The 20825-nt window shown below is 31.3% G+C and overlaps 1 protein-coding gene across 1 annotated transcript in view; it reads left to right on the top strand.

The window, feature by feature from the left end:
* Window positions 1-19700, top strand: part of LOC124373417 — a 29634-nt gene extending 9934 nt beyond the window's left edge. Inside the window, exon 5 of the mRNA XM_046831791.1 lies at window positions 19492-19700. Coding sequence (XP_046687747.1) covers window positions 19492-19700 — 209 coding nt within the window. The remainder of the gene's footprint in view (window positions 1-19491) is intronic.
* Window positions 19701-20825: the final 1125 nt, after the last annotated feature.

Genomic DNA, 20825 nt, shown 5'->3' with positions numbered 1-20825 from the left:
ATTTGCTATTAAGAGTAATGCATAGTAGTTAAAAATTATTTATATGAGATGGCTTCAGTAATAGCTTTAAGAGGACGTGAATTAGCTCAGACTTGCTTTCGTTCATAACAATAATGTTGCACTTAATCCAAGATTTAGCAATATAAAAAGCCCTACCAAGACAGAAATTTAACTGTGAAATGACTGTCATAAGATTGATTTTTACCAATCAGACAGGTTTCCCACAAATCCATATAGTAAGGATATATTTTGTTTAAAAAGAGAAACCTTGAAAGTACCAAAACAAATACAACTTTGAATACATACAGAGTGTAAATTAAGTCCTTATACACCTGGATATATTACAAACGTGAGATATTGATATAAAATCTTCATCATACCTATTAAAATACTTTTTTGGACTTTTTGGGGGGTAAAAAGTTTTTCACCCCCTTTTCAAAGGGGATAGAAGGGATTGACTAAATTTTCAAACTGCAACCCATATCTTGTGATATGTAATATTAAAGGTCTATTCAAGAAAAACCAAATGACACTGAGAAAATACCTCTACGCCGTTTCTAGCAAAATTCATGGTCAAATAACTCAAAAAAAATAATAATCTTTATGCACAATGCCAATGTCTTGCACATATCAACACAAAGCATGCATGGTATCTATCTTATAATAAGACTTTGAGGGGCCAGCTTACCCCTTTAAGTAGTATCTAATGTTTCTAGGTGGCATTGCAGTGGGATTATATGCTTTTAACTTTTGGTAGGATCGTTATAGAGATATTTTGTTCATCATCGTGTTTCCATTGAATAGACGTTTTAAAATGACATGTCGCAAGATAGGGGTTGTAATTTGAAAATTTAAAGTGGTACCCCCTTCTACCCCTTTTTGAAAAGGGGGTGAAATATTTCTTATCCTTAAAAAATCCAAAAAAGTAATTTAATAAGTATGGTCAAGGTTGTACATTGATATCTCAATCCGTTTTTACTTACACAATATTTATCCAGGCGTATCAGGATTTATTTACACCCTTAGATGTAAGGGGTTGTTTTGCCCATAACTTTTACTAGGACCGCCGTAGAGATATTTGTTCATGTCACTGTGTTTCTTTTGAATTTACATTTCAAATGACATGTCACAAGATAGAGGATGTAATTTAAAATGACCCCCCTTTGCAAAAGATAGGAGGATATTTTTATCCCTCAAAAAGTCCATAAAAGTATTTTAATAGGTATGGTGAAGATTTTACATCGATATCCCAATCCATTTGGAATATATCCAGGCATATCAGTTTTACACCCTGTATGTACTTAAATATTAATCTACACAAAGAAATCATCACAAAATGTACAAATAATTTGTACAACTATTTACAAATAAATAAGTGTCATAATTGTCAAAAAATGTAATACACACAAATTGTCACCTTATGAAATTTGTGTGTGCTTTACAGGTGAATGTTTCTTCTCCTTCGTCAAGTGTAGAAATAGATAATTTGGTACCATGCAGGACTTACACTATAACAACTCAAGTAGTGGGGATTGGTGGCAAACGTAGTAAGAAGTTATCTGAGAATAAATCAGTCAGCCCACAAGGTATGTATAGATATATATGTACTGTTCTTATATTTAAGAACAGTTTCCAAATCGTTGATGCAAGTATTTTACTTTTTATAAAGTATCTATCTATCTATTAATTTGTATGGAACTGTATATCTATGATGGATGAAAACCACTTGAGCAGAGAAACTTTGTGTTTAAAATTCAAATAACTGAACATAGTATTATATTGTACCGTAACAAAATCAGTCAGAAACTAAAATAAGTCAACTCCTACAGTTTATGTTCTGTAATGATTTAGTTTTAGAAAATAGAGGGTCCAGTCCCACCTTTATTACCAGAACTAGACAAGAAGTCCTAGACATAACATCCACAGGACTCAAAAACATAAACATTGTAAGGTGGCACGTCTCAAAGAAGGCCTCACTATTGGATCACTGCCCTATTAGGTTCGACATAGAGGAGATAGGGGAGAAAAATGTAACCCACAGGATCCTTAAATCTACCAACTGGAGGGGATACCTTCATGTGCCCTTTAAAGGTAGACTTCACCTGAAGCATCATTGCACTTAATACGGCTGTCTTTATCACCTCCTGCCCCAGAGGAGTGTATTCCAGAACCATATCAAGTGCTAAGATTGGACAGGAACTCATTGCCCCTGTGATGCTTACGCAAACTAACCTTTGAAGACTCTGTAGTCTCCTGGCAGCTGTTTTTGTTCTACTTTCGGCCACCACACTAACGCAACATATGTTTATTAAGGGTTCATAGATCCATTAAATCATTTTGGGTTTCAGTCCCCATTTCAGTCCAAAGAGTCTTTTACAAAGCTCCGAGGGCCTTTGTCACTTTAGATATGTTCTCAATATGTGGGTTTCAAGTTACCGTTTATCCAGGACTACACCTAGATACTTGATTGTGTCAAAGTGTTTTATCCTGATACTCTACAAAACAGGTTGTACAAGCTGAAACTTTCTTTTCCTGGTAAAGGTATTTGTTTTGTTGTTGGATACTTGTTTTTAATGGGTCAATCCATAGACCTTCCTCATGACACAAGTCACTTATAAATTGGACTATTTTCGTGCAGGATGCACCAAATACTTCCACCATAGTTTTCACTATATAGCATTTAAAGGTGCATAGAAAGCTTCTAATTCAGTCCAATTGGGATTGTGCAAATGTTACATTTCTATTTTTTCCAGTATTGCCAGCTCCAAGGGAAGCAACTATATTACAAATTACAAAAAGGAAAGCAGTGGTGAAGTGGAAAATCGATACGTCAGGCTCGGACTGCGGATTCACTGACTTTAGGGTGAGCTGCGAGCCTTCGGCAGGAACCGTGTCCTTCTCCTCACTTACCTCACCAATAACAGTCACCATCAATGGGTTGGTGCCCTTCATGCAATACAAATGTAAAGGTGTAGTCGTCAACAATGCAGGACCATCCAATTTCTCAGAAGTTACCTTCAGTACATTGGAGGGTGATGAGTACTTCACATCTAATAACCTATTCAAATTAATTGGATTATTTTTGTTAATGGTGGTGGTAGTTTAAAATAGAAATAAAATGTACATAGGAAAATTACAATTCCATCTCTAAGAAAAGGAACAGAGAGCAACAATTCAAAAAGTTATCATAGTCTTAAAAATATTTCAATTTTTTATAGATTTTTGAATCAAATATTAATTATTTTGTTTCGTCAAATGTATTTTATTTAACTTTATTTACGTTTTCTCTCGTTATTTAATTTATATCTTTTATATTACAAGCCTATTCAATTTCATTTTATTATTCCTTTTTATGCCTCATAACAATTATTTTTCTCTCACTTTATTTTAAAGTATTGTAGAGTTTTCTCTTCTTTTTCTGCCCCTTTCAAACTTACTATAAAGTGTTTAAATGTTTGGTACAAAAGTCTGGGATGAAATACTATGGTACAGAAACAAGATAGTTAGGTACATTGAGGCACAGTATACTTCTATACAGTAATGTGCATAAAAATACATTGAAGTTTCTATAACAGGAAAAGAATTAATTGTATGACCAATTTAAGCTGTTTTAAATAGAACTAATAAAAACATGTTACTACCATCAAAACATTTTTAGATGTATAGTCTATCTAAGACATTTTCATAATAACCATTAACAAAATAACTTGAGTTAGAAGTACCTAGACAGGTCATCTCCCCATTACCTCTATTCATTTATTAAACAAACATCATACCTTTTACCATGGACAAAAAGCTCAATTTCATTATCCTTTTAATTTAGGCCTAGTAAGAAGGGGGACGCTGCTTTAGCACCCCCTGGAATAAGCACCCCCTCGGGCTCTGACGTCACGGCAGGGGGGTGCTAATTCAGCGCACGGACACGGACCAGGCACTGAATTAGCACCCCCCGACTACAAGGGGGTGCTAAATCAGCGCATGAACATGGTCGATGCCCTGAATTAACACCCCCCTGTTCCAAAGGGGGTGCTTATTCAGCGCATGGACATGGCTCAGTCACTGAATTAGCACCCCCTAGCATTCAACCAGCAAAAAGGATATTTATATTTTACATATTCAATTTAATCATAAGTATAACAGTTGTTATCTGGATTTTTGTGACGCTGCCACTTATAAGCTACTATCTACGATTGTTTTTGCAATTTCCGATACACGATTAAATACTATAATAATCAAATATGGCTACTTTCTCTTCAAAATTACCATAGACTTAATATTACATAATAATGCTCCGACTAACAAGGCTAATTATAGACCTTAGCACTCCTCCCTCTCACACGCATTGTCATATTTGTGTAATAATTTTCACTCATGACTTTGCTTTCTTAATTTTTTCTAAATATCACCTATTAAAATAATTAATTAAATCATATCCTTCATTTATTCTATTTCAGTTTATTCTTTCAGTTAATACGTTTGTAAATTTAATTAACGCACTGCTAAATATATATATTATATATATAAAAAACATAAAATTCTCTACGCACAGATCATTAAAGCCCATGTAGGCTCTTTTCCCCTTTACGTTTTTTAATTACGAGTATACAGTAATTAGAGACAAACTAAAACTAATGATAAATGCTGCTCTTGTTTTAATTTTAATTAGCTGTCTTAATTTAGATGTATTGATTCATTCTTTTGAGATATAAGATTTGTATTATTGTATATTAAGTTCTTTCATATCAACTATAAGAATACTATAAAAATACCATCATTTGTTTTCCTCTCGAATATAAGATATTTACTGCTGTATCTACAGTTATATACATTTTTGTGAAAGTAAAAGCTATTTTTGAGTAGATTTTTGGAATATTACGAAAGGTAAAATGTAATTATGGTTTTTATACACAATTAGTCTAGTATCTATGCTGTGTCATTTTTATTGTACAGGTATTGAGTACTGGGCGTCCATACCAATGGAAGATCTACTCATAGTCTAGATAAGGGTATTCACTGAGCATTAACAGTTAATCCAATCCTTAATCCAATCGTGAAAACTCAATGAAACATGTTTCTAGATATAATTAAAACTATGTTATTTGTATACGAATCCATAATTAAACTATTTATTTCATTTAATAGGTTCACCGAAATGGAGTGTTCTTTTTTTAGTTTAATTAACTCAAATAAAAAAAACTAATATAATTTTGAAAACAATGTAGGCTCGTATTTTAGGCAAAATAAGTTGACTGTTACACAGTATAGAATTTTTCTTTGGCGGCATTTTTTTCATATTTAATTTTAATTACATTTCAAAATTAGGTTTTATGGAATGAAAACAGATGAAGCATGAAAAGCATGGAAGCATGAAAATTCATGGACAAAAATCATGGAATGTTGCATTTAAATTAAAATTGGAATATTTTCGAATGACCATAATTTATTTCATCAGTAGTATGCCATTTTTTTAAGACGTACAGGAGATGTCTATGACGTACCAGTTATTCTACAAAAGTTCCGTACGAAGGGGCGGGTATCAGCTAGTAAACATATTATACAAACTTGATACTCCTTATTTTTGCCTTCACATCGTTGCTCGTTATATATCGGCCGTCTACCAAATATGAAATATACAGAGTGAAATCAACCAGCAAATATCGATTGTAGGACTGTAGGTGCACACATAATTTTGACGAAGCTGACGAAACCCGTCCGTGCACTACCGACCCTACTGTCCAAAACTGATCTAGCCGGATCAAGTGGTCGAGTAATAATATCGATGTTATTCTCAGTTGTTATTCCTATATTAATACAGAACTTATTATGTATAGTGAATTTGTTTGATGAAATTTCGTAAAAAATATAAGAAGAAATCAAACAATGTTCGAGTGTACAGGCCCAAGGTGTGGCATATTATACTCTCTAGGTAAAGGATACTTTTACACGAGTAAAGAGAAAAGATAAACTAGAACACGGTAATTATGTATGGACAAAAACTGAAAATCATCGCCTGTTTGTATGCAGTTAAAGAATCTTTAACTATTGTGTTTTACATTAGTCACACGTGCACTTCTAACCCCATGTATCTGGGAGTGTCAAACTTAAGGATGAACATTCTTACAATATTGTATAAAGAAGAGTGATATCTCAGTGAAGTCTTTAATAAAGCGTCTATAAAAAGGTAAAATTTAAAATTACACTTCAGCTTAGCTGTACTTTTATTTTAAGGCTATTTATATCGGAAAGTGTAATGAACGTTGTTACACTCTAATTTTCAATTCGTTGCAATATTTATAGCTGATTTGTAAACTAGGTAGTCAACAGATGTATAGAAGCATAAATATTACTTCAGTAGTAATAAAAAAATACTATACAAATATACATAATATTTCATTTTGTATACAGTAAATTTTATGTTTTTTAATGTTTTATTTTCCGGGTAGAACAAAATCTTCAAACCTCGGTTAGAACAAACTTAACAACTGCAACAAATAGCAATCTTTACTGGTACATTTAAGCATCTACGTTTACCACCGTAATCAATAGCATATCTACAAACTCCGTATAAATTTACAAGCCAGAAGTAGGTCTGAGGTCTTCCATTTAAAAAAACAAAATATTAAATAGAAATATAATAACTATAACATAGACATTTTTAATTTTAGGTCTAGGTAATCAACATGTATTAGATTGTTTTTTCTGACGTCTTAATCAAAATAAACTTATATTCACAAATAATTAAGGACATTATAACCACAGTTCAGCAATGTAATGTTAAAATCACCTGATTAGAGCAGCTAAAATCAAAAACAGCTGATTGTTGCAGCCCACATTCAGTGCTGTCATATAATAAAGGCGGATATTGTTTGGTAATTGGTTTTAAAAAACAGTAATTTGGTTTTATAAAACAAACTATCTCCCTTATTTCACAACCAATTTTTAAAACTTGGTATCGTTGGATTTTTAATTAAATTGTGTAATAATTGAGATCTTGTTTACCATATATCGCTTTTAAGATATTTACACTTAAAGATTTTTTAGAAATCACTATTTTAAAAATAAAGCTTGTAACAAATTTAAATTTTTGATTTAATTATTTCTTAAGGTTATAAAGGTATATACAAAATTTTAACCTAAAAAATCCATCAAATATAAATAGTAAAGTAAAAAAGACAAAAACAAAGCAAAATTGTGGCTATTTGAGTAATTATTGAGTTTTAGAGAGGTGAATATGAATGTTTTTGCCTTTGGTCCATGAATAATGTCTGAAAATATTGGTAGAGGTTGTGGAACACTCTGTATATTAATTTTATATTCTGAGTGTCCTGTAATTCTTAGGACTATATACCGCAACTGCTCAGGTCATGGAAAACGCATTTCAATATATGGAAATAGATCTTTGGTGCTTTGTTTCCTATCCGTCAGTCTCTATGTGTTTTTTATAGACAAATTCGCTTTACTATCTTAAAACGAATAAACAAATCCTACCTAATTTGGATCAAATATTTGTGGTAATAAGGCCAGTTATAAAAAATATTCATTAATACTTTCGAAATGGCGGCCATTAAATCTGATTAACTTTGAATGCCTTAAAATCCAGCAGGTATACAAGAATAAATCTGATCGTTGATTTTATCACAAATCTAATTACTTAAATACTATTTCAAACTAATAATAAATAACTCATTAAGAGCATATTTACTGTAAAAAAACATGGTTCGTGAAAATAAATTAACATCAGCTTTAGAGTATCTTGTCCCTATTTTTTTTATTTTTGTCATTTATTATGCAAAACATTTGAAATACATGTTTCAGGCCTATCTAAGGATAGAATAGAATCATATATTTGATGTTTAATGAATTTATTTAAATATCTGTTGTTTTAGGACATATTTATTTACGAAAATTTAGTCAAGCGACAATCAGATGTATTTCTAATAAAACCGCTTATCTTTGATTTTGTCATCTATAACAGCATTACTGTCTGAATATTACTGGACGATTTTTCTTGTTTATTATTCTTAATATATAACAAATAACCTAGTCACTTTATTTAGTTTTTTTAACATATATTGTGAATAAATTTAAGCTTTATGATAAATACAACAGTTTATTATTGTTAATTAAGACGTTTGTTTTTGTCCTTCATTGTTCATAAAGGCGTTCATTGTTGATAAATTTGCAATATCTCTAGTAGTTTTTAATTTATTAGAAAAAAAGTTGCTTGGCAACAGATATTAATGTATTTCCTGTACTTTAAATGAAGGGACTAAGATGTGAGCACAATTGGCATAAGATATTCTGGAGCTGCCTGCCGTTTACTCGATTTTTGTATCGTGACCTACTCGCTGAGAACCTCAATGTCGACAGTGGTTTGTTACAGTAAATCTGTGCATATGATATTTTATATTATTTGGTCATTAGATTTGTGATAGAACTCTCTCAAATTCATTTTCTTGCAATATTTAGAATAATTTCAGATTTTAAGAAGTTAAAAGGTAAAATATTTTAATAGCAACTATTGTGAAAGTATTAAAGATAACATCATTATATATTTTTAGCCGCCATAAAATTTTGACCAAGACTTGGTAGGATTAAATTTATTAGGTTTTTTTTTAGATTTTAAAAGATATTCCATTTTTAACAACAACAAAAAAACGCACACTAACCGACAGAGGGGAAATTAAGCAATGTAGATCCATAATACTCAGTATATAAATGTATGTTTTGACCTAAGCAATAACGCTTTTGAAAATATGGTAGTATATTTATTGCTACGTGTTTTAACATTGTTTTTTTTAATTATAGTTGAACTCACTAATATGGATATAACTGAATGATATTGATTCTTGTAGATATAAAATAATATTTAAATTGTTTGTCAAGTGTGTTTGAATTATACTATTCAGTTTAAATAGTATAATTCAGTTTATGATGGGTCCTTAAAAATAATTGGCTCTTAGCCGTCACAAAATTACAATTTCACGGTTCTAAATTTTCCCGCTTTTGATTGGTATTCGAAAAATTAAAATAAATAAATAATTGTTTTTAAAGTGGTTAATAGGTTGATATAATCTCTGACTATGTATATTTATTACGCATGCCGGATTTACGCAATATCAGTTCCTCTGCGTTGTTCGTACCATGATTTCAAATTAATTTTACTTTAAAATTAACCTGTATTTGAATGCCTAGAATCTAGTTTTTTACTTAAGTATACTTCATGCATAGTTTTTACAATTGGTAATGAACTGTTTGTTTTTGAAATATTAAGTAAACCACAGCAATGCAGTAAATATACTCATTGAAATATATTAAAATTATTATATATATACAATTATATATAATATATATGACTATATATAATATATATATATATATATATTATTTTATATAATATATATGACTATATATAATATATATATATATATATTATTTTATTGAAAAATAAATCGCAATATGGTTAAACGTTTATTATTCTATTCCATTGGGGTAATTATTCATCTCATCAATACGGCGTTGATTTAGCAGCCCCCAGATTCAAAGGGGGTGCTAAATCAGCACATGGGCACGGTCAAGGCGCTGAATTAGGACCCCCCTATTCGAAGGGGGTGCTAAATCAGCACATGAACACGGTCAAGGCGCTGAATTAGGACCCCCGTATTCGAAGGGGGTGCTTATTCAGGGCCTGGACACGGCCACTGTGCTGATTTAGCACCCCCTTTCGTGACGTCAAAATGACGTCAGTAGCGAGGGGGTGCTATGTCCAGGGGGTGCTAATTCAGGCGCACCGTAAGAAGGCCTACACACACACACACACACACACACACACACAAAAATGTGAAAATGAGATTCTTATTAGCAATTATTTTAACAATTATTTTGTAAATATAGTGAATGATTTAAGATATGAGTCTTTTGGGTGTGACATGTTTATTGAGAGTCATTTAGATAGTGTTGTTTACTTTGATAAGTTCACCATAGGTATTAACGATGTGCTTAGGATAGTCTCCAGTATGAAAAATACAAAAAGGTTCTGGTCTCGATGGTATAAATATTTTATCAATAAAGAATAATATTGATACATTAGCACCAGTCCTTACAACCATTTATGAAAAATCATTGAAACAGGGTGTCTTTCCCACAAGCTTCAAGGACGCAGTTGTGGTGCCTGTTTTTAAGTCGGGTGATGATATGCTCGTCTCCTCATATCGGCCAATCTCCCTTATAAACACTATTGCTAAAATATTTGAGGTATTTATTAAGGAGGAGCTTTTAAAATATTTTTTAAACAAAAGCATTTTTTCACCACAGCAATATGGGTTTTTGCCAGATCGTGGTACTGATTTGGCAATTGAAGAACATATATGTGAAATAGCATCACTAGTTGATCGCAGTAGGTGTACTTTAGCTGTATATTTGGATTTTAAGAAAGCGTTTGACGTTGTAGATATTGATATATTATTAGACAAAATTAAGGGATATGGAATAGGTGGCCTTGCATATAAATTACTAGAATCCTTTTGCAAAAACAGAAGACAAACAGTCAAAATAAACAATACATATAGTGAGTTATTGCACATTAGGTACGGTGTTGCTCAAGGTGGGGTGGCAGGTCCGTTAATGTTTTTGATCTATATTAATGATTTATTGAGTATTCCATTGAATTCGTCCATATTTGCCTATGCAGACGACACTGCTATTGTGTGTTCAGCTGTGAACCGATATGCCCTTAAAGCTAAAATAAATAGAGATCTAGAGGTTATTTCAAATTGGTTAATATTAAACAGGCTTTTGATAAATAATTCAGTCTAAATGTATTTTGTTCACTGGTTCTTCATGCGATGTAGATAATCTCACGTTAGAATTTCAATTGGTCTGTCACAATCATCAATGCTTATATGAATGTACATGTGAAAATATTGGTTTTGTTGACTCAGTTAAGTATTTAGGCGTTTTTATTGATAGTAAGTTAAAGTGGAATAAACATGTGGAGTACTTAGAATCAAAACTCAAAAAAATCAATTATGCTTTATATTATATAAGGAACTTTTTAAGGAAGGAGCATTTAAATTCCCTTTACAGATCTTGGTTCGAAAGTACAGCTCGTTATGGCATCATTCATTATGGGGGGACTTACCCTACAGTATTAAAATCAATTGTAATGATACAAAGGTTTGCAATAAGAACTATACATTTTATTAAAAAATCAGAGAGTATGTCTTATTTATTTTCGAAGAATGATTATCTTACAATTGATCAGTTGTATTTGTTGACTGGTTTGTTGCATACATATAAGTTTTTTGGCAAATATAGCTTGAAACAATTTAATGCTCCTACGCGAACTTCGCAATTTATTACTATTTCAACGCCGAATTTCAGAAAAGAATTTTGTAGAAGACAGTTTTGTTTTGTTGGAAAAGAAAATTTCAATAAGATTATTGTACACTTTGGTAACGACATTTTAAATGAGGGGAAACCTCGTTTTAAAATGAAAGTTAAGAGCGCAATTCTCAAAAACGAAATTAATATATAGTAATGGTATTAGTCTGCATCTCAGAAGCATAGCTTATATATTTTGTGTATTGACAAAATATCATAATTAGTAAATCGTTTTAAACTTTGTTCGTATTAAAAATATATTTATTGAATTGTTAATTATATATGGTTTATTGTTGATATTTCTGTTAGAATTTATTGTATATTGTTGTTGATCTGTTAGTTGTTTTCTGTATATTTATTGTTGGTTTGTATTTGTTTATTTATTGCAGATGTTTTTGTTAGATGTAGCTTTAAAAAATTTATTTTTGATTTTTAATAGTAGTTTATTTATTTATTGTTGATATTTTTTGTGAAAATTGGTAGTTAAATAATTTGGCACGGAATTTACTGTTCAGATGCGTGTTCTGTTAAATATAGAAAATGCATGTTGTTACTTGAAGTTAATAGTGTTGATATAATGATGAACTAATAATTGTTACAAGACTGGCTGACAACTAATAAAGTATGCTGTAATTAATTTTGTTTCGTATGTTAATAGTATTTCCGCACGAGCTCTGTGAGCTCTTGGAATGTTTAAAAGTATTGTGAACTTTCTTGAAATAAAGCATTTGTCTACTGTCTACTGTCTACTGTCTACACACACACACACACACACACACACACACACACACACACACACACACACATATAATTTCAATTTTTAATATTGAATCGTAAAAAGTACTTGCTCCGCCGGGACTCGGACCCGGATCTCTCACTTGCCGGGTGAATGTGCTACCATTACACCACAGAGCCCTCACTTTTTACGATTCAATTATTTTGTATTTGGCTGTTTCTTTCACATACAGGTATGTGTTTAAATAACCAAACATTTATATATATAAAGATTTACTCTTAAAGACAAATAGTGTTATTTATTTGTGTTTAAGTACAATTTAAAATGTAGTTTTAATAAACTATTGTTTTAAATATAGTTAAACACAATTTTATGTGCAGTGGTTCATCCTTTCCACAACTACTGATTAATATTGCTGTATGATTCATATAGTGATAAGTATATGTTTGATGTTTTAAACACAATTAATTGGTTCAAGAACTATTTATTTTAAAACACAAATTAAATACCCTTGTGGAGGTTGCCTTAAAAATATAAATAAATATTCTAAGGATGTGATTTGCTGTGAAAAGTGTCAAATCTGATACCACTTTAATTGCACAAACGTCTAACATCGATCTAAACGTCTAACATCGATATAAATGATCTAACATCGATATAAATGATCTAACATCGATATAAATGATCTAACATCGATATAAATGATCTAACATCGATATAAATGATCTAACAAGGATTTTTTAATGGGAAAATTCAAGATGAAATGGATGTATAGCAAGTGTACTCTAGATAAAACAAATCATTTTATTCAAGATGAAGAAATGGATATGAGTGTGAATGACTTAAATACACTGTCCAAAAACCAACTTAAGAGTACAGAATTAGTAGTAAAAACTTTAAATGAAGATATTATAAATGCTCAAAAAGAAATAAATAAACTGAAGGATGAAACATTCCACTTGGAACATTTACTCCTAAAGAAGGTAGAAGAAGTGGTGAAATCTGAGAAAATAATTGATGATAAGTCCAAGGAGAGTTCCAAAAACAGATGTGACAAAGAATTTTGTCAATACAAAGATAAGCCTGCCTGCTAGTGACAGTAAATTACTCTCCAATCTTAATTTTCCACCTCTTAAAACTAAAAACAAAAATTACCAAAGAAACACATTACACATCAAAAAAGGTCTCAGGGCAATGGTTTCTTATCTGAGAACCCCTTTGAATTGCTCAATAGATGACGAGACACAAAATAATATGTGTGTTGATATAGAAGAACAGGAAACTTTTCTAAACAAAGTATTAATGTGTGCAGATAGCCATTGAGGAGATTTGGCATTTCAACTGAACAAAGAAATCTCTGGAAACAATTGGCTTTGTAAAACCTAGAGGACAAACTAAACAGATTTGTGAAATGTTTAATTAATAAGGACAAAATTTTGAATGAAAATGATGCTTCAGTGATAATGAGTGGATCAAATGATGTCTCACATAATGAATCACAGGATTTTCTGTATAATATAAAAAAAATAAAAAGAATTAAAAACTAAAAAGGTTATAGTAGTAGGTATACTCAATAGATTTTACCTTGCCAGTTTGTCCTGTGTAAATACTGAAATACACAAAACTACTTTGGCTCTAAAAGAACTTTGCAAACAATGTTTTAATGTTTATGTGGTTGAAGCAAGTACTCGAGATTTGCACAACCGACATGGCCAACATTTCAATATTTGAGGGAAAGAATGGTTGGCAAACAAAATCATTGAAGCAGTGAAAAGCCCCAGAAATGAGTCTAAATCTGATCAAACACAGTCATTGATGGCAGTCTGACGGGAAATGAGCAGCAACCATTGATGAAACAACTGGTCACATAGTACTTGCAATTCAACAACAAATAGAGGACAAAGCCAGCACACATCCCAGCCACTGGGTATTCCGTGTTTGGCCCAGGTTGTTACCTACCATTGTCATTGACAGCAATGTTAATTATTGTGTAGATTTTAATGTCTTTCACTTAAATATACAGTCTATAAAGAATAAGATTGTTAAGTTAAATATATGGTTAAGTGACTTTAAAATTCCAATTGATGTAATTACTTTGGATGAACACTGGTTGGCTGAAGATATATCTCTTCTATATGTTCCTTGAGGTTACTCACTTGGAAGTTACTTTGTAGGGATCTTCCTCATACACAGGGTGGCAGCAGTATGTATGTTAAAAGGGATATAGAGCTTGAAGTTGCAAATCTAAGTAATTTTGTTACTTCTTTTGTTTTTGGAGCTTCTGCAGTCTTAATTCCAAAAATAAAATTTCTAAGTCACTATATATTGTAAACCAGACTCTGATTTGAACAAACTTTTTAGCTCCTCTGAAGTACTTTTTACACTTTTATAAAAAGCATACTATGATGTAAGCATAATTGTAGCAGATGATTTTAATATAAACATACTTAAGAAATCTGTTCAATCTGAAAATTTTTAATCTATTGCGGTCCACAATCTGTACGGTTTAAATTTTGAAATAACAAGAGAAGAAGCTTGCCTGAAAAATATTATAAGTTATACAAATAAAGAAAACTGCAGATGTAGCATAGTGGAGCCATATTTGTCTAATCACACTGGTGTTTTGGACTAGTTTTTTATGAGTATAACTTGTCAAAAAAACACAAAATTCATGTATAAAAGTCAGAACTCCTAACACCAAATACTATTAATATGTTTAGAAACTGACTGGATTGTACTTCAGTAATTTTCTAAAGTAGAAGAACCCTTTAAATTATTTTATTTATTTAGTGACAACAGCTCTTCAAGAAAGCTGTGTTTTAAAAACAATCAGAACAACAATTCTAAGAAATGAAATATTAAACGGTTTACACCAAAACTTAAGAGTTTAAGAAATTTAGTTTTAGTTTGTTAAGACATAAGGTACAGAAAATATGTTTACAGCAAACAAATTATACAAAAATGCAAGAAAATAATATAAAACCATTATCAAACAAGAAAAACAAATAGCCAATGAAAGTTACATTAAAAACTCTAAGAATAAATGCAACGCATCTTGGAAAGTTATTAAATCAGAGGCAAAAATTGAGACAGAGTTTCATTGGTCTTGTATTAACTCTAACGATTTTAATACTTTCTTTGTCAATGTTGCAGTTGACTTGAACAAAGTTTATTGTGTGCACAACAATGATAGGGCTAATTGTGCCGAGTAATTATGCTAACAGATGGTGTGGTCAGAATAATAAATTTCATTGGTATTTAATTTCTATAAAGGTTTTTTGAAATATGTCACTGAATTAAGTTTGTAAAATAGCGAATATTACTATGGATTTTCAAATAAAAGTTTTATCCAATCTATAAGAATAAGGGTGATAAATTAGTTCCCTCAAATTACAGTCCAATTTCTTTAATACTAATCTTTAGCAAAATATTTGAGTAACTGTGTTAAAATACAATTGCAAGGTTTCTTTTTTTTTTAATAATAATTTATGCAAGGAACAATGAGGGTTTTTACCTGGACTTAACATACAAAAGCTGTTGAAACCAAAGTAGATATTATAAATAATTGGAGTATAAAATGTTGTCATCTGCAACTTTAATTGACTTGGCCAGTAATTTGACAGTATTCCCCATGATTTAGTAATAAATAAGTTGTACTGTTATAGAGTGAAGGATATAGAACTTAACTTATTAAGATCGTACTTAAAAAACAGAAAGCAAATAGTTGTTCAAAAAGAAGATGTCTTGGACCTACAAAATATTCAAATTGGGATACCTCAAGGGGACTGTTTTGGGTCCTTTCTATTTCTTGTAGCTGTTAATGATTTTTCCTTTCAATGTTCCCTTATAAGTTGGTTCTCTTTTGCGGATGAGACCACACTCTTAAATCACCACAGTACTCTGAATTAATTAGCTCAGCAAGAAAATTCAATGAATGGTAGCAACCAAGTGGTTTCGGGCTAGTTAATTTCATTATCAATGATACTAAAAACTGAGTGTATAATATTTTTCTCTGAATCATAATTTACATAAAAATATTAAGCCTGTTAAGTTACTGGGAATTCATTTAGATAGTAGGTTAAGCTGGGAAATCCATATAAAATAATCTTTGTAAAAAGTTAGCTAGAGTTACCTTCCTTTTGTGTGAATTGAAAAAACTGTGTTTATGAAGATTTTATTAATAAATTCCTATTATACTTTTTTTCATTCTCATCTGGTGTATGAGATAAAACCTTGTGGGGAAACATTTGTCATTCTCAAAAAAGGCTGTTGTATGGCAGGAAAAGGCGAGTAAGAATAATTAAGTACCGGGGGATTCTTATGTAACAATAATCATAACAATAAGAATAATCAAAGGGATTCTTATGTAACAGCGAGGAGAACTGAACTAACAGAAGAGAGAACTACAAATAAAGACCTTGTCTGTATATATATATTTCAGTCCTGTAAGTGTTAAAGAACATCTACAAAATTAGACAATTAGAAAAGATCGTTCATGTATATAAGACTAGAAATAGGTATGTTACATTTATGTTAGGTTAGGCTTCAAAAACTAAAAACAGCCATAGTTATACGAAAATTAATCTATTTAATAAACTGCCAAAAAGTGTGTGTGTGGTATGTCAGCCTTTATAAATTTAAAATAGTCCTTAACAAATTGTTAAAAGATCAAACATTCTGTACAGTTGATGAATATTTAGCAACCAATTTTCACAATCTAAAATTTTATTTTTCTGTGTTACCTATATGTTTAAGGAATATATTATTATGTTTGTTCTGACTCATTTTTATATTTGTTAAATTTGTTTAAAAAATATTTAATACGTTATTATTTATTTATTATAATTGTTATTGTTTATCTGCTTATTATTAATAACTACTCTTTGCTATGTTTAGTATTCTTATTTTACTGAGACCAAGTAATATTATTCTTTGATTGTAAAAACAATCTATATACTTGTTTATATTTGTTGTTTAGCTATAAAGAAATATTTTAAACTAGCAGTTGCCCGCGGCTTCGTACACAATTTCCCGTTGAAAACAGTACAACTATATTCACTTATTCTTTTTCTATCACATTCTAAACATTGCTGAGATAATTGATAGTCCGTTCCTTCGTGAGCCTCTTGGGCGTATTATGAAGGTATGGATCATATTTCCTGCCTCTATCTTTCGTGGTTTTTGCTAGGTGTTGATAAGTTATTCAGAACGATTAATGCATATGGATGAATCTCGGTAAACTAATTAGGTTATAAAGAATCAAATTCGGTCTGTTAAAATTAATTTTCTGTCTAAGATATTTCCAGTATTATTTAGGAGTGTGCCTTCAAGAAAATGTATCAAAGAACCCCAATTTCGATCATAAAGTGTCTTCTTTCGGCTCTTTTCATTTACCTTCGATGTAACCAAATTCGTTTACCTTATGTGCAAAAAATTCACGGATTTGTACAATGAGGTTGTTTTCATAATAGCGTGTAATAGTATTTTCATTGCATTAGATAGTTTATTGATCATTGGTGCAATCTGAATTTAAAATTAGGCAATGACGTCTTCTATGCAACCTGCTTTACACTACTGATCAAGCACTTTACAATAAAAGTTTTCTAAATTTTAATTGTAAACAAATGTTTCTTCAGCTGAAAGTATTAATAGCTGTTAAGTATCAATTCGCTTTGTATTACGTGTCGTAGCGCAGTCTGTCGGATCCAATATAAAACACTCCAATATTCAAAAACAATTTATAATTAAAATATTAATTAGATAAACTATTTAAATTGGATCAAATTGGTGAATCTAAACCATTCTCGAATTCCACTGAAAACATACACAAAATTTCATCAAAAATCGGTCCAATAAGTTTCTGAGTCTATAAAAGAACAAACACACAAGCATTCATTTTTATATATAGATAAAATAATAATAGTTTTATGTGTTGTGCTCATAAAAGAAAATTTTCATCATTCTTATAAGTAAGTATTGTAGACTGATTATGTAATCTCTCTTCTGCTTTTTAACCAATACAAAATAATGTTGTAATCTTATTTTATCAAATTTTAACATTTTTTAATGTTAATTTTATTTACTTTGATTTATTTTTGTTCTACTACTTGTGTTGTTTTCATGCTGTTGAAGATTGTAACAGAATTGTTATCTAATGACAAATAAAGAATCTTGATTCTTAAATCGAGCGAAGTTAGAAATAAATTTTCAAAATTTACTTGAGCAGAAAGACTAAGATATCTGACATAATGCCAATGCTGATTCTTAATTATGCAAGTTTATTCTATATGTTCAATTTTGTGCTAATAGTTGAATGATATCATTCTTTTATCAGGATGACTACCAATAGAGATAATAATGATGTGAAGAATCATCTCAACACCCTAAAACAATTTTGGATATTTTAAGGAAAGTTTTTAACAAAACCTTATATCTTGTAAAATTAAAAGGATATTGGATTACACATCCTGAACTTTTTCTGAACTAAATATAAATACATAAAGGACCTATTTGATTCAAATACGCAAATTTATGCAAGGATTGCTGGAAAAACATGAAGTAAGACCATTCATATTAGGCTGCACTATGCTTCTATATATCTTATCACCTGTCATTTCTTTACACCATGTTTTTTGTATGTAATATGAATTAGAACAAGTCTCTTTATGTGTTGCATTTCTGGTTCTCATAAAGAAATGATCAAGCACATTTGAAGAGAATGTAGAGTGCACTAAAAATGTTGTTTTTACAGAATTGTAAAACAAAAAACCACAACCTCTAGAATTGGAAAATTATATTCTTGGAATTGTAAGTAAAAAAATATATATTCTAGTCTATTTTTAAAATTTATTCACTTTTTATGTTTACTCAATTTGTTGAAACATTAATAATGTGTTATCAACAAAAACATTTCGGTAGTGGTATACGAGTCAGCAGGAAAAAGCAAACCTGAACCGTAACCTGATTCCGTTTTACCTGATTGGTGGTAATTGAAATTAAAGCAAAGGAAATCGCTAGTATATCCATTATTTTATATCCATACAGATATGTATTATACATTGTAGATGGCAATTTTCAAATGGATTATAAGAATTAGTAGAGTCCATATTTATCGACATTTTTCTACTGTTCATTCAATGTACATATAGTGATTATTATAACATTTTGGCCTCATAATGTTTTTCTATATATAAAACATAATATAATACCTGGTTGGATGAAAACAAATATATGTAGCTTTCATTAATCCTTTAATGGTTTAGATCAAAATTGATATATTTTGTGTACATATTTTGTTGGTTTTTACTTTGTTGTTTAAATTGAGGTTATTCCATAAGTATCGGTATACTAAACAAACATATACGTTTGTTAAGTTCCTAGCCAACCGAAAAATGTGACAGTGACTGCCATCTCGAGCTCTGAAGTGCGAGTCCCAATGGGATCCTCCAGACCAGATGAGTGGAATACTCAACAACTACACTGTTGTACTACAGAACCGCACATTGAGGTACAAGGTAGCACCAGGCTGCCAGCTGCCAACCCTCCAGCCTCTACAGGTGGTGGTGAACGGAAACTACGATGACTGCGGTGATCACAGAACTGCCAGCCGACATGCAGTTCCAGGTGACTGTAGTGGCCAAGACTATGAATGGTGGCTCCGGACCTCCCAGTACGCCTGTTACCTCTGAAACTCTTAGTGGAGGTGAGTTGACTTTTCGCTCTCAGAATGAACAATAAAACTATTTCAAGTTGTTCAACTAATTTATGTTTAACAAAGCGTTTTTTTTTCCTCACATAAATGTAGATCTCTACCACGAAGTTCCATACTGTCACTATTCAACGAATAAACGGGCTAATGTATGTTGGTTCCGTTTCAGACTTTTACTCTTGACCTTGAAGGTCAACTTACTTACTTACTGCTGTGGCTCCTGTACCCAATGGTGGTACTTTGCCTCGCCAACACACACTGCCTCCAGATCTCTCTATCCATTTGCCTCTTCTTCCCTTCTTCCCAGTTTTCTTATGTCTTCTTCTGATCTGGTCTCGCCATCTCAGCTTGGGCCTTCCTGGTGGTCTTCTGCCCTCCGGATTGTTTACAAGGACGTTCTTGACTAAGGAGTTGTCCTCCTTCCTTAGTTAAATGGCCAGCCCATCTCATTCTCCTACTTCTCACCTCGGCCACTATGTCTGGGTCCATATATAGTTGCCTCAACTCCACATTATGCTTTATCCTCCACTCTCCATCTTCAAGGGTTTGGCCCATAGATTTTTCTCAATAATTTGGTTCTCAAATACTATCAAACGTTTTTCTGTTTTTTTTTACTTAACACCCAGTTTTCTGAGCCATATAACAGAACTGGTCTTATAATGGTTTTATATATACGGAGTTTGGTCTTGTGTGATAGTAGATGAGAGCTTATTAGCTTGTGGCATGCTGAATAAACTTCTGTGTGCTGCATTTATCCTTTGTTGTATTTCCATGTCTTCTTCATTATTATTCGTCAGCATTACTCCCAAATAAGTGAAGTTGTTTACTTTTTCAAATTTGTGCCCTTCTATTTCTATATTATTCTCATTGTTTATTTGGGTTGTTCTCCCACACTCCATTATTTTGGTTTTCTCTTCATTTATGCTTAAACCAACTTTTTGTGTATGGTTTAGGAGTTTTGCGACCAGCACTTCCAGCTCTTCTTTACTCTTCGCTATT

This window comes from Homalodisca vitripennis, unplaced genomic scaffold (genome assembly GCF_021130785.1).
Source record: "Homalodisca vitripennis isolate AUS2020 unplaced genomic scaffold, UT_GWSS_2.1 ScUCBcl_5510;HRSCAF=12264, whole genome shotgun sequence".
Classification (NCBI taxonomy): Eukaryota; Metazoa; Arthropoda; class Insecta; order Hemiptera; family Cicadellidae; genus Homalodisca; species Homalodisca vitripennis.
The sequence above is the reverse complement of the archived record's forward strand: the minus strand, read 5'-3'. Positions and strand labels throughout refer to the sequence as shown.